The sequence below is a fragment of the Calidris pugnax genome, unplaced genomic scaffold, assembly GCF_001431845.1.
Source record: "Calidris pugnax isolate Ruff unplaced genomic scaffold, ASM143184v1 scaffold58, whole genome shotgun sequence".
NCBI lineage: Eukaryota > Metazoa > Chordata > Aves > Charadriiformes > Scolopacidae > Calidris > Calidris pugnax.
Genome location: NW_015090868.1, coordinates 7,352,259 through 7,371,780, shown reverse-complemented (window position 1 = coordinate 7,371,780; position 19,522 = coordinate 7,352,259). Strand labels below are relative to the sequence as shown.

At 40.4% G+C, this 19,522-nt stretch overlaps 1 protein-coding gene across 1 annotated transcript in view; it reads left to right on the top strand.

Moving 5' to 3' along the window:
* Positions 1 to 19,522, top strand: part of WWC2 (WW and C2 domain containing 2) — a 98,542-nt gene that overhangs the window by 26,238 nt on the left and 52,782 nt on the right. Inside the window, exon 2 of the mRNA XM_014945647.1 lies at positions 6,626 to 6,735. Coding sequence (XP_014801133.1) covers positions 6,626 to 6,735 — 110 coding nt within the window. The remainder of the gene's footprint in view (positions 1 to 6,625; positions 6,736 to 19,522) is intronic.

The following is a 19,522-nucleotide window of genomic DNA, read 5'->3' as shown; positions in this document are numbered from 1 at the left end:
AAATAAAGAAATAAAAAGGATAGTAATTTCTGTTAATATATTGCAAGCACTTAATTGTTGATGATTTTACAGGATAGTTGAAAAACTAAGTGAAGTAGGAAGGTGGTTTTTGGGAAAACTGTTCCACCATATAAGATTAATTTTTTTAATTTGCTTTTTTTTTTTTTTTCTTCCCCTTTTCATTACTTAGTGTGTTATTTATTTTTTAGTTTGGTTCACTACTTCTGCAGATTTTACTAACCCCACTAAGGCAAAACCCCCTCCAAATTTATGTCTTTTATTTGTCTAAAGGATAGCGTTTATTCTGTAGGGGTTTTTTGTTCAGCTATTTTTATTATCAAGTTGTATTTTTGAAGACATACTTGTGCTGCTGTTTAAGTGGACTCAAATTCTTTGCAGTTACAAGTAGATTTTCATTTTAAAGAACTTGTTGCTCTTGATGTGCAATGCACTTTTTCTGGTAAATACATGGCTGTATTGGCTTATAATGGTCGTGTTTGTAATAGATGTTGGAAACTAAAAAATTTTGTCAGATTTTTGGTGTTTGATGTTGTACAGTTTTAGTAAGTCATATATAAATATACTGAATTTAGGATTTTTTTGTTGTAGTGGGGTTGCAGAAAGGTTTGGTTTCATCCTTGCCCTGGAAATGAAATGTTGAATTAAATCAAGAAGAGTAGTTCCTGGCAAGTATTTGAGGAATGGAGTGTAATTTTCTACTGTAGTTAGTGCTTGTCTCCAAAGCCAGTCATTGCTGAGGTAGCACCTTGTCATTTCTAAGTGGTTCTTAATGAATATGGTGAATGGCTGTGTGCCGTGGTTCAGCGTATGAAACTCTGTTTGCTGAACACAATGTTGTGTCTGCCTGGGCTGCGCTAAGGCAAGAGTCTTAATGGGAATTAATTACTTAATTGGGATTTTTCAAAGTCTTAGATGCTCCCAGAAACATCATTGGATGTGGCCTAGTCCTGTCTGCACGAACCCACAGCTCACTTGTACTATGGGCGATGCTGTAAACCTCCGTCAGTACCAGTTCAGTACTGGAAACCAGTTTTTTAAGTGTGTAAAATAGTTGCAAGGGCCCATTATTCCAGTAGTATATGCTCAAATAATGTCCAGCTAATATGTGTTGCTGTAAGATGGTGAATGTACTTATGTATGTCCCTTAGTACAGCCCCCTATCTGCATGTGTGTACATTTTCATTTACCAACAAACCCCTCTAAAACCCAAAAAGTGTATCTTTTTAAGGCCTGCTGCCTCTCATAAGGTATTTAAGGGCTTAAAAAAGTCATAGGATAGAAATTGCAAGCTATTAAAAATTATACTATACCTGTATGGGTTTTTTTTAGAAAACTACAATCAGTGCTCAAATATCTCAAGTTTTCATTCTTTTTATAAAAAATTGACTGTTTCACCCATCTTTGTATTACAAGGAGCAAAACAATCTGAAATCTGGAAAACAAGTGCAAATTTATTAAATGTGTCCAGGAAATACTTGCTTGATGGAGTTCATAAATCTTTGTCTCCTAAAAGTGTCTGACTCTGCTGCAACTTTATGCTCTGCAGTTGGTTTTTTGAGTACCCAGTCATGGTGCAAAAAGGCAATAGGCATAAAGCAGCATAATTTAAGGTTAGTGAGAATTTTTCATGATTAAAGAATGAGGTCACATTTAGTTTGAACTGCTGTTAGTAATTCTGTGTTGGTGTAGAAAAGGTAACAAGGTGAAGAAGGTAGAGATGGATGACCTTACAATATTTATTTATTTCACACCACTGTTCTAAAGCAGGAGCTGCCACCGAGCTACTCCTTGTTTGACGTGTTCCAAGGCAGTACTGATGGTCACTTAGTTATTCTTTCAAAATAATACCTGTAATAAAGGGGCAGTATATCTTAATAATACCCTTATTAAAAGAGAATGTACCGAAGCGATACAAAGGCTGTACATAATGTCTTGGCCTGGGAGCCGAATGGGAGGCACTACTGTGTTAAGAACACGGTGTTTAGAAGCTGAAATCCCATCAACAGGCTCATTCATGAGCTTTTTTTGAGAGAGAGAGAGATTGTGCGTGGGATTTGCTGGTTTATAGAATTGAATGAACAAAGAATATGGCAAAAGGGTGTTTTACGGGCATGCAAATTCTGTCCCTTTCCACAGGTAAATGGCCCAGTTACCACTTTATAAAGTTAGGAAAGTGACAGCAGTATTAGTAATAGAAATTAAATGCATTTTGTTGCAGTTTAGGCCACTGTAATCCAGAAGAGAAAATTGTCTTCCCGATGTAATGTAACTTTCTGGCTGTGAATGGATCCTGACCTCAGCCATAGGTACTGGCAATGGATCTCTTCAACTCTGACCTGTAACATGGAGCTTGGTCTCTTTTGCTGTTCTATATGCTCTCTCTCTGCTGCCTGCTATAGTATTCATCCTGCTTATAATTTAGTTAGGTTACCTTCTATAGGCCAAGGAGCCTGCAATCGGACTTCTCCTGTCATCACCAGAAAAAGGGGGGAACCTTCAGTGTGCTTCATCTTCAATCTAAACAGATGTGCTGAATCAGCCTCTCTAAGGGAACCTGAAGGACTAATCTGGGTTAGATAACTAACTTCTGAAGGTAATGAGATGAATTGCAGCCCTGAGTTTTATGTAAGAAATCCATCTTGCGTGCCTGAAGTGAGTAAAATCCATGTTTGGGAGGGTATTTGAGATGGGATTAGAAGGCATGTTTATAGATCCTTCAAAGTCATTATGCCTATAGCATTAGAAAGTTGGGTAAGGATTGAATTGATTTTAAGATCCAACTTGAGCACTAAATTCAGGAGTTCTAGTGAAGAATTTAGAACATTTTTCTTCTTCCAGTTATACATTCCTTTGCCTGATTATGTGATTTGAATTTTTACATTTGCTGGTCTTCAACTACTGGATCAAAATACATTAGATAAACTAAATAATAATTAAAAAAAATGCCTTCAGTCATTCTTTTGCAAAATAAGAAATTAGCTGATGCTGATCATATGTTCCTGTTCTGTGCTTCTGTTGGGTTTCTTCTGATATGTTTTAATAGCTGCTCATTCCTGTACTTCTAAATAGTAACTTTTGTTCTGTGTTCTCAATTCCTAGAGTGTGGAAAAGAGGTACATTTTTCAGAACAGTTTCTGTCTAGGAAAGGTACTAGTGAGTACTGCATTGTAAGAGAAAATAAATAATGGGATGTGCCTCATTATGTATGAGGATGAATGGGTGTGAAATTTAATCAGTACAGTGCTTCATAGAAGTGTCATACAATACCTTGCTAGGTGGCAAAGAACAGGAGGTCATTTTGAGTAGGGGATAATTAGGATTTGGAGAAAGTTTTCAAATGCATCTTGATGTTGCTTTAGAAGTTGCACGTTGACTGTAGTTATAATTGAATTCAAAACTCCAAATCTTGATTATAGGTCAAGCACCACACAGCAAAGGAGGTATTCTTGGAAGTAATTTTGAAAGAGATTAAGGTGAACCTGTATGTAATTCTCAGGTAGTTATGTACCTGCTACCAACCTGCATTTTATTGCTTTCTAATTTAGGAAAAGATTTGTTGTGGTTTGGTGTTTTTTGGTCTGTGTCTCTTCCCCCCTCTTCCCTGTCCCCCCAGTTTTCTGATCTCTGCCTACTGTAAACTTTCTTTCTTCCCTACACCCTCCACCGTATCTATTATAAATCACAATAAATCAGTCTTAAAAAATTGATGCAAGTAGTTCTATCTAAGCAAAACAGGTCAAACTGTACCCACGTAGTCCTTCAACATGTGGATAAAATCCTTGAAGTACACCAAGGAGGTGAGTGATGCTGGTATCAGCTGAGTTCAGAAGAGAGCAAAGACCAAAGTCCAGAGTTTCCTATTGATAAAGTAGAGTCCTAATCATGATATGGATAACCTCTGGTTCAGTGTTACCATTGATTTAATCCTGGATGGATTTTGGAGGAAAAAAAGGAGCCAGAGAAGGAACACAGCATTACTCTTGTATAGAACAACGTGTTGAAAATAGCATGTGAGTGTGTATATATACATACACATGCATTCATGTTTTTAAGAACACGCACATTGATAATCTCAGATCACAGAAGCATGAAATACTGTGGGCTGCTTGTATCTCAGCAGAAAGATAACATTCACTAATATATGTTGTGAATGTCTCATTTTTTGTAGGCCCTGGCCTTAGGAAGAAACCTTTCTTCTCCTATTTTTGTGGTCTAGGGAGTGCATCAAGCAAGAAAGTTGTCCAAATGGAACAATATTGCCCGGACAATCCATCAGCCTGTAGTTATGGTTCCATTTTACAGCATCATCATCCTCTTTATTAACTCTAGATGCATATAGAGACATTCTTATAGGCATCACTGCAGAGGCCGTAGCGACTATTAAAGATAACATACATCATCGTAGAATCTACGTTATAAGATCTTAGTTAACTTTGTATTTTGAAAACTTTAAAGAAAAATGAGGTGGTAATACAGCTTCTCAGTTTGTAAGCAGTATTTGTCTCCCAGGTTTCCCAGGGCATCTGTGAAGTGATTGGCAATAACATAATTATATACTGTTTACATAATGGAATTACAGAATATTTCCTGGTTATCTGAAGAGTAGCCACTTCTCGTTACGCACACCCACTTCTTGTTCTCCTGGCTGGGGAGTATCATTTGAGTCCAGGTGCTGAAATGGGAGTGTTATATAGGGTTCAGTAGGTAAAAATGTTATATAGGAGTTAAAGGCTAATACATGAGTCTTCACTTGGAAGGAGTTCTACAAGGTTAAAAAAAAAAGGTGCCCATAGGTGAGAATACTTGAGCTTAACGATATGCATTTAAAAAAAACCCCACCTTTTCTTAATGAAATAAACTTCATACTATACAAAATGTGGACTTTAAGTCATTCTTTCTAGAGTATGGGCATTCTTCTAAGAACATGTCAATTGATGACTACAAACTGAAAAAGTGTTATGAACTACCTCAGAGTATCAGTGCCCTGAGATGCAGCACTTAATCCTCTATTATGGTGCAATAAACCTCATTTTTCTTGGGTCATGGTTAATGAACATAATGGCAATCCATCTATCATAGGTTGTGATAATGATCTTCACACGGACAAGATTCCTTCAGTCCTTGCTCTAAGTATTATTTCCTTTCCAATTACATCTTGTAACTCTCTTTCCTTTCAACTTTTGTCCTGCAAATTTTCTCTGGCATTTTACTTCATGTCATGTTAATCTCATCCATTTTCCAGATGTATCTTGAAAGGATTTTTGAAAATCCTGTTTAGTTTGAGACAGTTCTGAGGGCGCCAAGCAATGGGGTATCGCTTTGTGCTGATTGCTTCTGAATTGTAAATCTGTGTCAGGCTGAAAAATCTTGTGCTACTGAAAGAATCTGGAACAAAAAAAGAGAGTTGTGGGGTTGTAACACTCAAGTAATTGTGATCTTGTTATGTACAAACTTTTTTGTGTTTTAAAAGTCTACTTTGTCAGTCTTAAGGCTGCAATGGCCAAGCTTGATCCAGCAGAGCAGAATTTATAGAGTAATTTGTCCCCCTACTGCCTGTTTTCTGGGGTCTCTGTCTCCTTCTTCTTCTTTTGTTTAAGGTCCAGAGTGGGTCACTCAAGTGCTTTTCCACAGTTTTTTTAGTGTCACTTTAATTTATGGAGTGGCTGGGATGGGAGATTGGCTGCTATTTTTCATGGTGTCTGATATCTGACAGGTGATAACACCTGGAGGGAACATCCCCATGGCCAGAGTGGTCTGACCTACAGAATGTGCTATAATAGTAAGAAGTCAGTGTCTGATTGATAATAAAATCGGTGAGGAGTGCAGATGAAAAGCACATGGCATTTATCTGTGGGTTTATCAACAGGAAACTCAATATTCATTAAAAAAAAAAAAAAGGTGGCAAAAATATGATGTAAAGCTTTGCTCAGCTGTGGAAAAGTTGTTGGAAAAGAGCCCATGAATTCTTGTTATCAATCTATTTCTTGTAACAAATAGATGCTCCATTATGAAAATGAAAAACTTTAATTGTCTCTCTTCCTAGAAAGGTACCATTTGGGCATCTGAAGGCTCATTAAATGTTACTTATAAAATGTGTACTCTTTGTGCTCCTTCTCCATGCTGCTGCTGATTTTATTCAAGTATGTGCATCCGAGATGGTTGCGTGCTCTTCTCTGAGTTTCCCCATCTGTGGTCATTAGAGAAGATGACCTTGAAATCCTGTGCTCTCATCACAGACTCAAGGTTGAAGGGTCCAGTTCTTCTGGACAAATAGAAGTATAAATGTCTTTTTCTACAAGCTATTGGTTATTGTTTAATTTTAAACTGTCAAATGTGAAAGATGTTGCAGTGAATTTCTCACTTGAGTGCCTGTACTGAAAAACGTTTGCAATAACTTGTATTATGTTTTTTTGAGTTAATGAATTCAGAAGGATGGAATAGGGAAAAACAATCAAAAGCCTAAACTTTAAGAATGAGAAAACAACTTGCTCTCCTTTCTCCTGGCAATCTTTCTTTAGTTATTATCAGAACAGAATTAATATGAATAACAAACACGTATGGAAGCGAGAAAAGCTATGCCATTATCTTGTTTCTTTGTTTTTAGGTTAACAAAGCCCTTGTCATTTGCGGATTGTGTTGGGGATGAACTGCCGTGGGGATGGGAAGCTGCATATGATCCTCAGATTGGTGTATACTATATTGATCATGTCAACCGTAAGTATTTTTCAATTTATTTATTCAAATATTGGTTATATAAGAAGGTTCACCTTGATTAGAGCTTCCTGAGAAGCTTCTAAAGCATAACTGGGAGCAGGGAAAGATCTCTTGTGAAAAAAGCGTCGCTAAAGTAACGATTTCTGATTTTCAGTAACTTGTATGAGAGATCTGGCAAACGTACTGTAGTTCTAAGAATGTTGTAGAACACATTTCAGGCTATAAATAATGCTGTATTTTGTAGTAATTGGAAAGGGGATGGGAAATCAAAATGCTGGGCAAAATTTGCCCTTTGGTATAACGTTATTGGCTTTAAAAGGCTTACAAGAAAATCTGCTGGTAGAAAATGACTACATCTGTTTCTACATGTATTTTTAATTGCATGGGAATTATGTCTAAACCATACAAAACTATAGGAAAATTTTAAATACTGTGCTTGTTAGACTTACTGAAATAAATATATTCCTGAAAGTTTTTATCTTCTTTTTATGCACTTATTACTTCATAATAATTCATACCTTTTTCTATTTTCTCAGAAATTGTCTTTAGTAACATAACAGAAGAGATTCCATTTGAGATCAATACCTGAATGTAGGTTCCTGCATCTATGCTAGCAGTGCTGTGTACTTTGAAAATAGTAAGGTGTCTGTGGCCATTTATGATGCTTGAGGTTAGCAGAGACAACTGCACAAGGTCAGTAGACATGGCATGGCCAGTAGGAGACCAATGCCCTTCTGCAAAAGAAAAGCTGGAGACAAGGGTTTATTACCCCATGGCATCTCAAATGTATGGGCAAGGGAATCAACCTGAGATGTCTAAGCTGCTTTGTAGTCAGTAGGTATCTTCTAGATGCAGTCAATGTAATGTGAAGTGCAATGTAGCTGACTGATTGGGTGTCTGCTTTGAAGATGAGGTGACTTAAGCCCTTTTGGTTGGGTTGGAATGGAGCTCTGATGATTAGAATGGGACAATAGATAGCTAAACTGAAAGAAAGGTGATTTAGATTAGGTATCAGGAAGAAATTCTTTGCTGTGAGGGTGGTGAGAGCCTGGCCCAGGTTGCCCAGAAGCTGTGGCTGTCCCATCCCTGGAGGGGTTCAAGGCCAGGCTGGATGGGGCTTGGAGCAACCTGGTCTGGTGGGAGGTGTCCCTGCCCATGGCGGGGGGGCTTGGAACTGGATGGTCTTTAAGGTCCTTTCCAACTCTAACCATCCTGTGATTCTATGAGGTGGACATTTAACTTTGAACTGAATCCCACACAATAACCTCATCTGGGCTTTTATAGCCCCACTTTATTGGAATAACAATGAGAGTTCTCTATCTTACGTGTGCTGTTAAACATTCCTAAATTTTAAAAAATAGGGACATACTTGATCAAGTTCAAAAGGTGGAGACAGTAAATTATTTGCTTCTGAATCTAAATGCTATTATCAGAGGAAACTTGTCTTTATAGTTTTGGCCAAGGCCAAAGAAGTTAAAACTTAAAGCTGTAAAATTTAAAGCAGGCAGTCTGCATTTCTGGGTGTTTTGAAAGTGCTTTCAGATCACTGCTCTGATAATTGTGCGCTTTTATTTCATGCACGCTCAAAGCCTTTAATCAGTTCTAAAAATCTCCTTCTAGTAGCTTTCCTGCCTTTTTTTTTTTTTTCAGAAAGAGGTTAAATATTTTCTTTACTTTTAAATGCTACTTCTGAGCATTAAAGGTGAATTCCTGAATATTATGAGCTGTTCATGAGCTGAAGTTCTGCTTCACACGCACGTAAGACAGTGAGGCTTGAACTGCATTGTCTTGGAATTCTCTTGAAAATTGTTAATATACTGCAAACACTAATGCTTCCACTCAATAGAGAAGAGTTGTATGTATCATCTGCACACATGTCTTTCTGTGGCTGGGCCAAATACGTGCAATTAGCTAGGTTTCTTTATATTATGTTAATGTGTATGATGGATGGCAAAAATTGTGTACTTTGGACTTTGGTGTACTGAAAGCGGTTTCCATCTGTGGTTGAGTATTGCATTTGGTTCCTGTTACACTAATAAACGTGTTGCTTTGTAGCAATTTCAGTGAAACTTCTTATTTTGTCAAGTGGTATATTTTAGTTTTGTACCCTGTGTTTTGCGAAGTGTTGTGCTGAGAGTGCTCTTGAGTGTCTGGGAGGTAAATGGCTAAGAATCTTGTAAGTGCACCCGTTTCTCTGATGTGCCAAACATGGAGATTGTAACTTCATCTGACTGGAGTGCATGCGTTGTTTTGATGCTATTGAAATCTCTAGTATAGAGGTCACTAATAATTAGGGGGAAAGCCTTACCAGAAAGCAGGTTTTGCCCCGCTTTATTAGGGGTGTAATAATTCAGATGTGTTTAATATGCTTTTTGGATTTGAACTGTTTCATTTCTATCGGGCAGTGGCTATGCTAGAAGAAGGAAGAGTCCTTTACTCTTTCCCCTGTATTGATTATAATTTGATTAATTATCTCTCTTACTGGATAAAGAAGCCTAATGAGGGAGAAAAAACTGTACCCACTGCTAGGAGGACGACCAAATGGATAGATGCCTGGAAAACAGGGTGGGTAAAGTGGAATTCCAGGACCTGTAAATGGCAACTTGATAGAAACCTGCTCCCATGTGTTAGGGAGGAAGAGGTGACTAAAGATGTTTCGTGTTCACTGCCTTCTGCCTGAATTTATGTCAGCAAAATGTTTGAGGGAAGGCCCATTGACTCTCCTGTTGCATCCCATAGCTAATTATTCTAAACAGCTTCTCTATTACCTGTTCTTTTTTTTTTTTTTCCATTCTCTTTCTAGTATTGCTCCTACTGTGTGCCTCTGTCCAAAGCTACCTTTGATAAAACTGAAGTTTCAGGTTGTCCACAGGACATTGGAGACATAGAAGTAAAACTGGCCAATCTTGTTAAATTTCTCAAACCAACCCAATAAACTGTGAGCCACAGGCTAGACCTTAGTGCAACAGACTGTACATTCAGAAGGTCTTACTCGTGGTTGTTCCCTCCTTGTCTATTTAAAAACTCAAGGTTGAAAATGTTACAGATGGAATTTCCATTAGTGATTGGTGCAGGACTTAATTCTGCTCTTCTTGAAGGGTGGATATTAGCAAAATTATTTCAAAACACAGTGCTAGGCTGGACCTTGCAAAGTTCTAAAAAATCTACCAAATTTCTATAATGTCAGTTCTTCAAAAATTATTTAAATCAATATTATTTTTTCAAAAAAAAAAAAAAAATTCCACATCTGTTATTACCTGCCTTAGCCCTTTACCTTCCCTTCTCCCATACAAGCCTGAGAAAAATCCAACTTTCATTAATTGCCAGTGGAAACTCCTCCTCCTCCTCCACAGAGAGGGGTACGAGTTGGCTGTGAGCAGTCTGCAGTTGTACAACACTCCCTCAGACTTGAGGAACTTGCTTTTGCTGTCAATATGTTTAAGTATAATTTGGTTTTATTATCATCACACATTTTCTATAATTTTATATATTTTTATGGTTTGTTTTGTTGTTTTTTTTAAATACAGTTGGGTTTTCATGGCTCTTATTGATTGCCTTAGAGCTTTCTCGTGATCCTTTTGGATGATGTAACCCACTTTGAGAAACACAGACTGAGGTCATTACTTTATGAATATATTACCCCAATTAGGAGTTTTAATGGGATGCTTTCAGCTTCAAGGGAGACCAGATTACAGGCCATCTGGCAAGGCAGAACGTGCAGATGATGTGGGTAGCTAATACCGTAAGAACCTAAACGCTCACCCGGTGCTTCAGGAGCAGCCTTTGTTAGAAAGATGACTGAAGGGATATTATCTGGTGGCCAGGGATGGAGGAGTTCCTTTCCTGCAGGATCCTTCTTACTGTGGTTTGGGAGAGTCCAAAGATTTATTATTTTTTTTTTGAGTTTATGCTGTTCATCCTTATAATCCTTACTGCGTTTGAGTTTACCTACTTCAGTTGTCTAATTTGCTAACATTTACTAATTATACTAATAACATGGTTAGGAACTCGAGGCTACAATGAAAATAACACAAACCTATTACTCCGTTTCCTATATCTACAAGCAAAGTCATCGCTTTCACATTTTTCCAATTCTTCTTGCAGGGTTTTCAACATCAGGCGTTAAGTGGCTGAGGTGCAAACATTTATGCTCTTAGAGCTTGGATTTGCAAACACTTTTAAGCTGATACAATCTCTGAAAGAACTGGTCCCGCTCTATTGCTACCTCTGGCCTTTTGTTCTGTCCCTGCAATGTTTTTGCTTATACTGGCATGAACATTTGCGTGGCCAGACAGTGAATCAGATCAGGGAGCTGATTCGAGTTGAAACTAATCCAGTATGGGGGGAAAAAAAAAAAAGTTGCTATTTGTTCTCCTTTCCACACCCTTATTTATGCAAGTGAGAAAGGGAAGGTGACCTGGAGATATGAATGAACAGCCAGGTGGAAGAGATGGGGCACAGCTGCTTTTAGTGGTTAAAAGTATTTTCAAACACCACCCTTGAACTTTCATGGGTTCTGCGCCCTGTGCAGCCTCACCAGGAAGCCATTCTGACTCAGAGGCTGTGATTTCCAGGTGTGGTGGTGCCAGCTGAAGCAGCAGTCGTGTCTTGTTCTGCTTCTTGTCCCCACAGCGTGTCAGCATGAGGATGTGTAGTAAGCACAGAGAATGGGGCAGATCTCTGCTTCATGAGGTGTGTGAGCTGTCGTTTCCCACCTCCTTGTCCATCCCTCAGCCATTCAGGTTTTCTGATCCAGATCGTCTCATGGGATGTGTGTAGAGGACTTCCAGGGTTTCTGGGAGCCCCTCTGCTGTGAGGACAGGCTGAGAGAGTTGGGGGGTTCAGCCTGGAGAAGAGAAGGCTCCAGGGAGACCTTAGAGCCCCTTCCAGTCCCTAAAGGGGCTCCAGGAGAGATGGGGAGGACTCTGGATCAGGGAGGAGAGCCATAGGATGAGGGGAAATAGTTTTAAACTGAAAGAGGCAAAAAATTAGATGAGATACGAGGAAGAAATTCTTTGCTGTGAGGGTGGTGAGACCCTGGCCCAGGTTGCCCAGAGAAGCTGTGGCTGCCCCATCCCTGGAGGGGTTCAAGGCCAGGCTGGATGGGGCTTGGAGCAACCTGGTCTGGTGGGAGGTGTCCCTGCCCAGGGCAGGGGGTTGGAACTGGGTGATCTTTAAGGTCCCTTCCAAGCCAAACCATTCTATGAATAGTCTGAGGGAATCCTGGTCCACAACAGATTCTGCCTTGCCTTCAGCTCCCTACACATTCCTCAGTAACTTATCCCCTTTACTTCCAGTTCTTGTTTTCAGGCTCAGGAATAACCCAGCAAGTGGTTGTTTTCTTCATTGTATTGATGCTGTTAGCCTGTAAAACAAATTCCCTGCTGTTGGTAACGTTTAGTGGCAAAAGTAATAGAAAGGAACTGAATAACAGTGTTTAAAAGGTAAGGATGGGAAGGAATAGCTACTCCTAGCCCAGTAATATCTCAGTCCATCACATCATTTTCTTTTTGCTGCTCTGTACTTTGCATTCAATATGATGATTTTTCTCCCTGCCCTCCACCCCCAGCACTTTTCTTCAAAAAGGAGTTTCACATCTACCTTCTCTGCTTCTGCAGCTCTTCCCTGCTTAGTTTTAATTGTCCACTTTGGAAGCACAAATACACCCTTCCCAGACACTGCTTTCTGCCACTGTTTCATCCACAAAAAGAAAGAAAATTGGCTAAAATATCAGGAAGCTTAGAGGTAGAGGGATTTATGTCTACTTAGCTCGAGAATGGAATTCATAGGAGGTCCCTTGGTTTCCTTCCTTCTTAAAATTTCAAATCCTAGCTATTTACTTCTGCTTTTTGACACTTGCAACACAACATTTTAACTATGAGTATTCTATTTCTTCTTGTAATCTTAAAGGCTTTCCTGGCAGTTTACACCTGCGCGACTGATTTCTTTAATGCAGGGATTTTTGTGGATAGCCTGACTCTTCTCTGCTCCAGCCTGGGACTCTAGTACCTCTGCCTCCATGAAAATAAGCCAGACTGTATTTCCAGACAAGGAAGAAATCTGAAAATCCCACCATGAGTCTGTGATTACCATTACCTTGAGGGTATGAGTCGAATGGTGTATCATGATCATAAATGTCTGCTCTTTGTGCCCACGACCCATCACCATCTTCTGAGCAAGTAGTGACATGCAAGCGTTTGGGAAATTTAATCCTGAAGTCTCTTTACTGTCAGCAAACAGACACGGTGAAAACCCAAGTGCAGTATATATCTTATCCTGAATCTTATTTATAGGTATCTTCTCTGCCCCCCTGCTACAGGAAGGGATTAATCTGGTGCATGCTGGCTGCAGAAGGAGGGCTTGAGCAACAAAGGCTCTGCATTAAAGATGATTTTTATGGAAAGATCATACTGGCATCTGTACTGGCATCTTTTTCTTACGTCTTCATTCTGGTAGCCGTAGCAGTAGGATGTTACCTACCTATGGATAACATAGAGCAAAATGCTCAGAATTTCTACTGCATTTGAGTCTGAGATCTATAAGCATAAGCCACTGGATACCTAGAGGAAACTACTGTGCCATAAGGATAACGTGTTCAATATTTCTTCATAAAAATCTCTGAATAAATATTTCTTGGAAATCTGCTCATGCTTGCACGATGTAGCTGGAAAACATTCTCATTTTATCTCATTACTCAAATGCAAGCACAGAATTATTTTATGGAAGAGTGAAGAAGGTGTCTGGAAGAGAGGAGGCATTTTTTGTGTGCGAGTTCCGTGGCAGGAAACAAACTGTAGAGAGCTCAGTTCAGAGCATACTCTGAATAACCTAATTTTCCTTCATGTCTCTCTTTAGAACCCATATTCCCTCTTATTATGTGGTAGAATGTGTTTCTCTTGGAGCGTCCAGCAATGTTTTAGATCATTTTTAAGACACTATAGATGTCATCTTGTTGGGCTGCAGTGTCTTACTGAAACTGCTGTCTCTGCGATGTGCTAGTCTTTATTTTTATGTACTTACTGAACAAATATATCACTGTGAAATGGTGTAATGTTTGCTTGTGGTTTCTTCCTCAAATTTTGGGGTAGGCATTGCTTTTCTTGTTCCAGTTTGAATTGTAAGTATTTTTTAAAAGCCAGGAATAAGGGAGGGAAAAAAAATCTGCTTTTGGAAAGTCTCTGGTATGTAAACAGTAAATGGCATTCCTGAAGCTGGTCTGGTAACACTTGGCTCTTCGCCCTCAAACTGGTGCATTTACTCCTTTGCTGTTCGTTAAGACTTGCATCTCAGTTGCCTGCAATATTTGTTGTGCCAGTTGAAGTACAATGAAGTAATATTTGCACTCTTTTTTTTTTTTTTTTTTTCCCCCTCTAAGTATTTTTTTTTTTTTTGGCTGATTGCAGGGAAAAGTACTGGAGATTTGAAAGCCCATTTGTTTATCGAGAAACGTGGGATATACTTGTAGAATAAACATACCCGTAGTGATTACGCATTGTTGTTGATAAAATTGCTTTCACCACCCACCACTGAGCTGCGATGGTTGATACCAGAATATCAGACACCATTTTCCTCTGGAAGTTACATGTCAGAGGGTTGTTGTTGATTTTGTTTGTGCCATTTTGAGAATATGAGCCAGCAGTGTGGCCAAGAAGGCCAACAGCATCCTGGCCTGTATCAGGAACAGTGTGGCTACTAGGACTAGGGCAGTGATGGTCCTCCCTGGACTGGGCACTGGCGAGACCACACCTCAAGGGCTGTGTCCAGTTTTGGGCCCCTCATGACGAGAAAGACACTGAGGGGCTGGAGTGGGTCCGGAGAAGGGCAATGGAGCTGGTGAGGGGTCTGGAGCACAAGTCTTGTGAGGAGCAGCTGAGGGAGCTGGGGGTGTTCAGCCTGGAGACAAGGAGGTTGAGGGGAGACCTTCTCACTCTCTCCAACTCCCTGAAAGGAGGGGGTAGCCAGGGGGGATTGGTCTCTTCCAAGTCACAGGCGATAGGACAAGAGGAAATATAAGAAGTTCCATCTAAACATGAGGAGGAGCTTCTTCACTTTGAGGGTGGCAGAGTCCTGGGACAGGCTGCCCAGGGAGGTGGTGGAGTCTCTGTCTCTGGAGACATTCAGAACCCACCTGGGCATGTTCCTGTGCAGCCTGCTCTGGGTGGACTTGCTTTGGCAGGGGGGTTGGACTGGAAGATCTCCAGAGGTCCCTTCCAGCCCTATATTGTTCTGTGATTCTGTGAAACGGCCTCAAGTTGTGCCAGGGGAGGTTCAGATTGGATATTAGGAAAAATTTTTACACTGAAAGAGTTATTAAGCATTGGAACCTGCCAGAATGTGATGTGTTCATGTTATCTTCTGGAGCCAGTGAGTGTTTGGGTGGGTTTAGTACATTGAATAGGCTTTGTGATGGGTTGAGTGAGCACTAGAGGCTGACCAAAAGAGAACACAGGAATGCATAACACTGGGGAGCATGGTTGGAGGTGACATGGTGGAAACCATCACTGCCAAAAAGGAGGACTTTTCCAGCAGCTCCAGCTGTGGCACACAGGTTCCCCTTTCTCTCCTCCCTGCAGATCTAGGTCTCTGGTCCTTGTTTCTAGTCAGGTCAAGCAGCTTCCCTTGGAATAGCTTCTCTTCTGAGATGGTGATTCTGCTACATTTACAAACTGCAATAATATGGGCGTGTATTTAAACAGTTGAGAGTTCTCTCTTCAGGAAGAGGTATAATGCCACAATTTTGTCTCGTCTGGGTATATATGTGTCCCTCTCAAGTAGCAATCTGGCATCTCCAGCATTTTTTTTTTTCAGTGGGACCCCTTGAGAGTATTTTTTTTCTCTGTGTTGCCTAAAGGCAACGTGTCTGACTGAAGGCAGCATCCGTGTGGGTCGTTCTAGAGCCAATAGATGCTATTATTTTCTTTGGCAAGGGGAGATGTTGGAAGACTATTGCTTCCACCTATTGTTAATCCTGTAGTAAAATGTCCAATTCTCTCCTGTCTCGCAGCAGGGCGTCGGGGAGCTGTTCCCTTCCCTGTGGGATTTTCTAGTGGTATTTTAATTTCATGTATTTTAGGGAAATGCGATCTACTGCTGATAAGGTAATAGTTTCCTTCTGTTCGAGTAGACTGTAAAAATTTGGCAGAGCTTCTTGAGAGCAGACAGCAACGTAACAGATGAAAATATCTAATTTAAAAAAAAATGACATGCCTGACTCTTGCCTGTATCCTGTGTATGATATATATCTTATATATAATTACACAAAGGATGCATAACATCGCTGCACTTGAAGCAAGTTCTAGCCAAAGGAATAAACAAAACTTTCCAAGGCATAAAGCCAGTCGGGGCATTTTGGTTTTGAATTATGGTTGGGGCCAGATTCTTTGCTGAGTTTTGCAGTTGCAGCGAGCCAGGAAGAGCACGTTTGATGAAGAGCAGCATGATTAAAGCCAGCGTGGCTTCCTTTCCTGCGTTACTGGGCTGCGATGGTTCCAGGGGACAGGAATGTCCCTGGGTGGAGCGTTGCCATCCTGCCGCTTGCGCCGTTCCGCTGGGCGAGACCTCCAGTCTTCTCTGTCTCCTAGAATTTGGCCCCCCTGCAGTGTGGGTGGACACTCAGATCTTGGAAAAATAGGAGGAAATAAATTGCTTGCTTGTTTGTTTGGTTTTTTTATAAATTTCTTAAATATGCACTTGCAGTAATTAATTTAAAGTTAAATTATTTGGTTTTAAATCGAGATCTCTTAGTCGAATTGAGTTGCTTTGATTTGCAAGTGGCTTTGCCAAATGACACTAGACCCAAGTCAGATTAGGAATATGTAACCCAAATATGAGGTGTGCCACCAGCCTTCTCATTCTCTTACTATGGATCATTATTTTCCACTGTGATTGGACAGAGCAAGTTGATATATAAAGATTTGGTGTAATCTAAGCAGTGCTCTTGATAGAGCCTGATGTACAACTCTTAACTACTTATGGATCTGTTTTAAGGAGATTCCTTTAGTTCACATCAGACCAGGTTGCTCCAAGCCCCATCCAGCCTGGCCTCGAACCCCTCCAGGGATGGGGCAGCCACAGCTTCTCTGGGCAACCTGGGCAGGGCCTCACCACCCTCACAGCAGAGAATTTCATCATAATATCTAATCTAAATCTCTACTCTTTCAGTTTGAAGCCATTACCCCCTAGACTATCACTCCAACTTCCTGATCAAGAGTCCCTCTCCATCTCTCCTGGAGCCCCTTAAGGGACTGGAAGGGGCTCCAAGGTCTCCCCAGAGCCTTCTCTTCTCCAGGCTGAACCCCCCAACTCTCTCAGCCTGTCCTCACAGCAGAGGAGCTCCAGCCCTCTGATATCTCCATGGCCCTCCAGAAAGAGCTGAAATCTTGAGTTTAACTGTCTGCTGATGAGGAGAAGGTGTTGGAGAGGTTGTGCCCAGAGGGATGGTTTGTTCGTTCCCCACTGCTGATGACTGAATCCCAGTTAGCATTTTCTAGAACAAATACACCCCTGCAGCTCTGTGTACTGCCCATAACCAGTGCTTACTTCTCACCTTACCAGCAGAAATAACATCTCCTGTCTGTCCAGCTGGCAATCTGCTCCTTGCACAATTTGTATCTGCTGCAGACAAGGTTGTAGGGCATCCTCTTGCAGTCACCAATGGAAACACTGATCTGCCTTAAAAAAGGATTGAGATTTCCCAAGTTCGTTTTACATCAGCTGTTGAATAATAAGGGTAGGAAAATGTTTGGATGTTCTTTGTGGTTTAAATCTTACTCTTTGGTTTAAGCCTGAAGGGCTTCACATGCCATTTTCAGATGTTCAGCAAGCTGTTCCCTCAACGACATGTGTGTAACTGTCCCAATAATAGGCTTGTGGATACAAGTTTGACCTTAACAGCAGGTGCTTAAAGCATTCCTGTCCAAGGAAAAAAAATTCCTTATCTTTGTTAGGATTACTCTGAGATGTATAAATATTTGTTTTTGAAAAAAACTCTGAAAAAGAATTTATTGGCTTCTGGAAGGTACATCTGCTCAAGTGAACATACTTTTCAAAATGCAGCACTACAGTTCTGTCTTTTTTTTTTTTTTCTCTGTGGGGTAAACCTACCGATTAAAATTGAGACAACTGAAAATTATAGATGAATAAGCATTTGGTGGTGCTGCACGGGCACATACATGTATATGAACAACTTCCCAAACAAGTGCTATGGTTTTTTGTGTTTTCCACGTTGTACTATTTAAGAAGACATAGAGTGAAAAATACTCCAGAGCCTTCTCTGCTTGGTAAAAGCTGAGTAACAATTCTGGCATAGTCCTTCTACCATTTATGCTTTGCCTTTTCTAGGATTATATATATTTTCCCTACTGAGTGTTTGTTCTGGAATAAAATACATGCAGATAGAATTGGTTGGGAATAACTGGACCAGTCAGTGTAACTAGGGAGGCAAATACCCAAACCTCCCTGTGGTCAAGGTAGAATGTGCAATTTTTAAAATGCAGGGTCACCTTTCTCTCGTTTATGACTATCATTTAAAAAGATTTTAGCTTGTATAATTGTAGTATTACTTTGCACATGCAGCTTGGAGAGGCAAAAAGAAAATGTTTGATGGTATTTGTCAGCAACACGAAATAATCTGCCGTTGATCAGCTTTGTCCTTCTCTCGCAGCCCCAAGGACAGGGCATCTGTGGGCCACGTTTTAGGACTCGGCAGGCTCCGTTTGGTCTTTGGGCAGCATGTAGAGCAATCCTCACTTAAAACCTCCGAGGCAATTACCTACAACATGCTCGAAGATGAGACCTTCCAATCTTGTGAGATTATTTGGTGGCTGCTGGTTGTTCTCTTCAAACACAATCGCGTCATTACATTCTTTTAAAAAAAAAACCAAAAAACAACATAACTGCATTTATCCTTTTTGATCGTTGACCCATGAGAATCCCGCTTCATGCTCTTCATCCTGCTTCACAATAAAAGGGACCAGCTCTGGAAACCAGCACTTCTTATCTTGTGTCAATAACTGGGAATGTGGAGGTGTGTTAAAGCCCAACAGCAATAAGTGGCCACAGATAGGGACATGTGTTGACCATTTAGGAGAGAAAAGCTATCGATTTTCCTGCTTTGTGTGCCTGATGTCTTTGTGGAGAGGAGCAGGTGGCCATAAACAGGGATATATATGTGTGTGTGTGCCTGTAGCTATAGTTAGTTTTTTGGAGAGAATGTTCCTGTTGAGGTTATTGGAAAACCAACTGTGTATAAAGCTTCTCTGCTTTAATCTTTAATGCACCGCACTCGGCTTTACGTGATTTATGCTCTCTATGCATCCACTGTGTACATCTAAAAAATACCTTTCCCGAGCAGAAATACAAAAGCTTGTCGTGTTTGTAAATGGTGGAGGGGGACACCAGCATGGGGAGGGGGGTGTGTGTGTGTATTTATTTGCTTGCTTTTGAAAGCATCAGTAGCTCCATAGGCATTGTCAGTTTAGGATCCTACAGGATTAGTTTTATGGGATGCTTCTTTTTATTTGCATGGGGGTTGGTTTACGTGATATTAACACCAAAAAAGCCTTTTGAAAAACGGGCAGTTAGTCAGTATGGGAAGTTATTGTTAACCAGAACCTTTCCTTGTCAGCTTCTGCTGTTACAAAAATCTGTTTTCATAGATGGATTTGAAAGAGTGCCTTCTCCCCAAGAGTGCACATCAGCTGCAGTTTAGAGCAATCAGATTGATTCTGCTGCAGTTCCTTTTTTTCCCCCCATGTCTTCAGCCACATGTTCCCATTCCCTGCCCCCC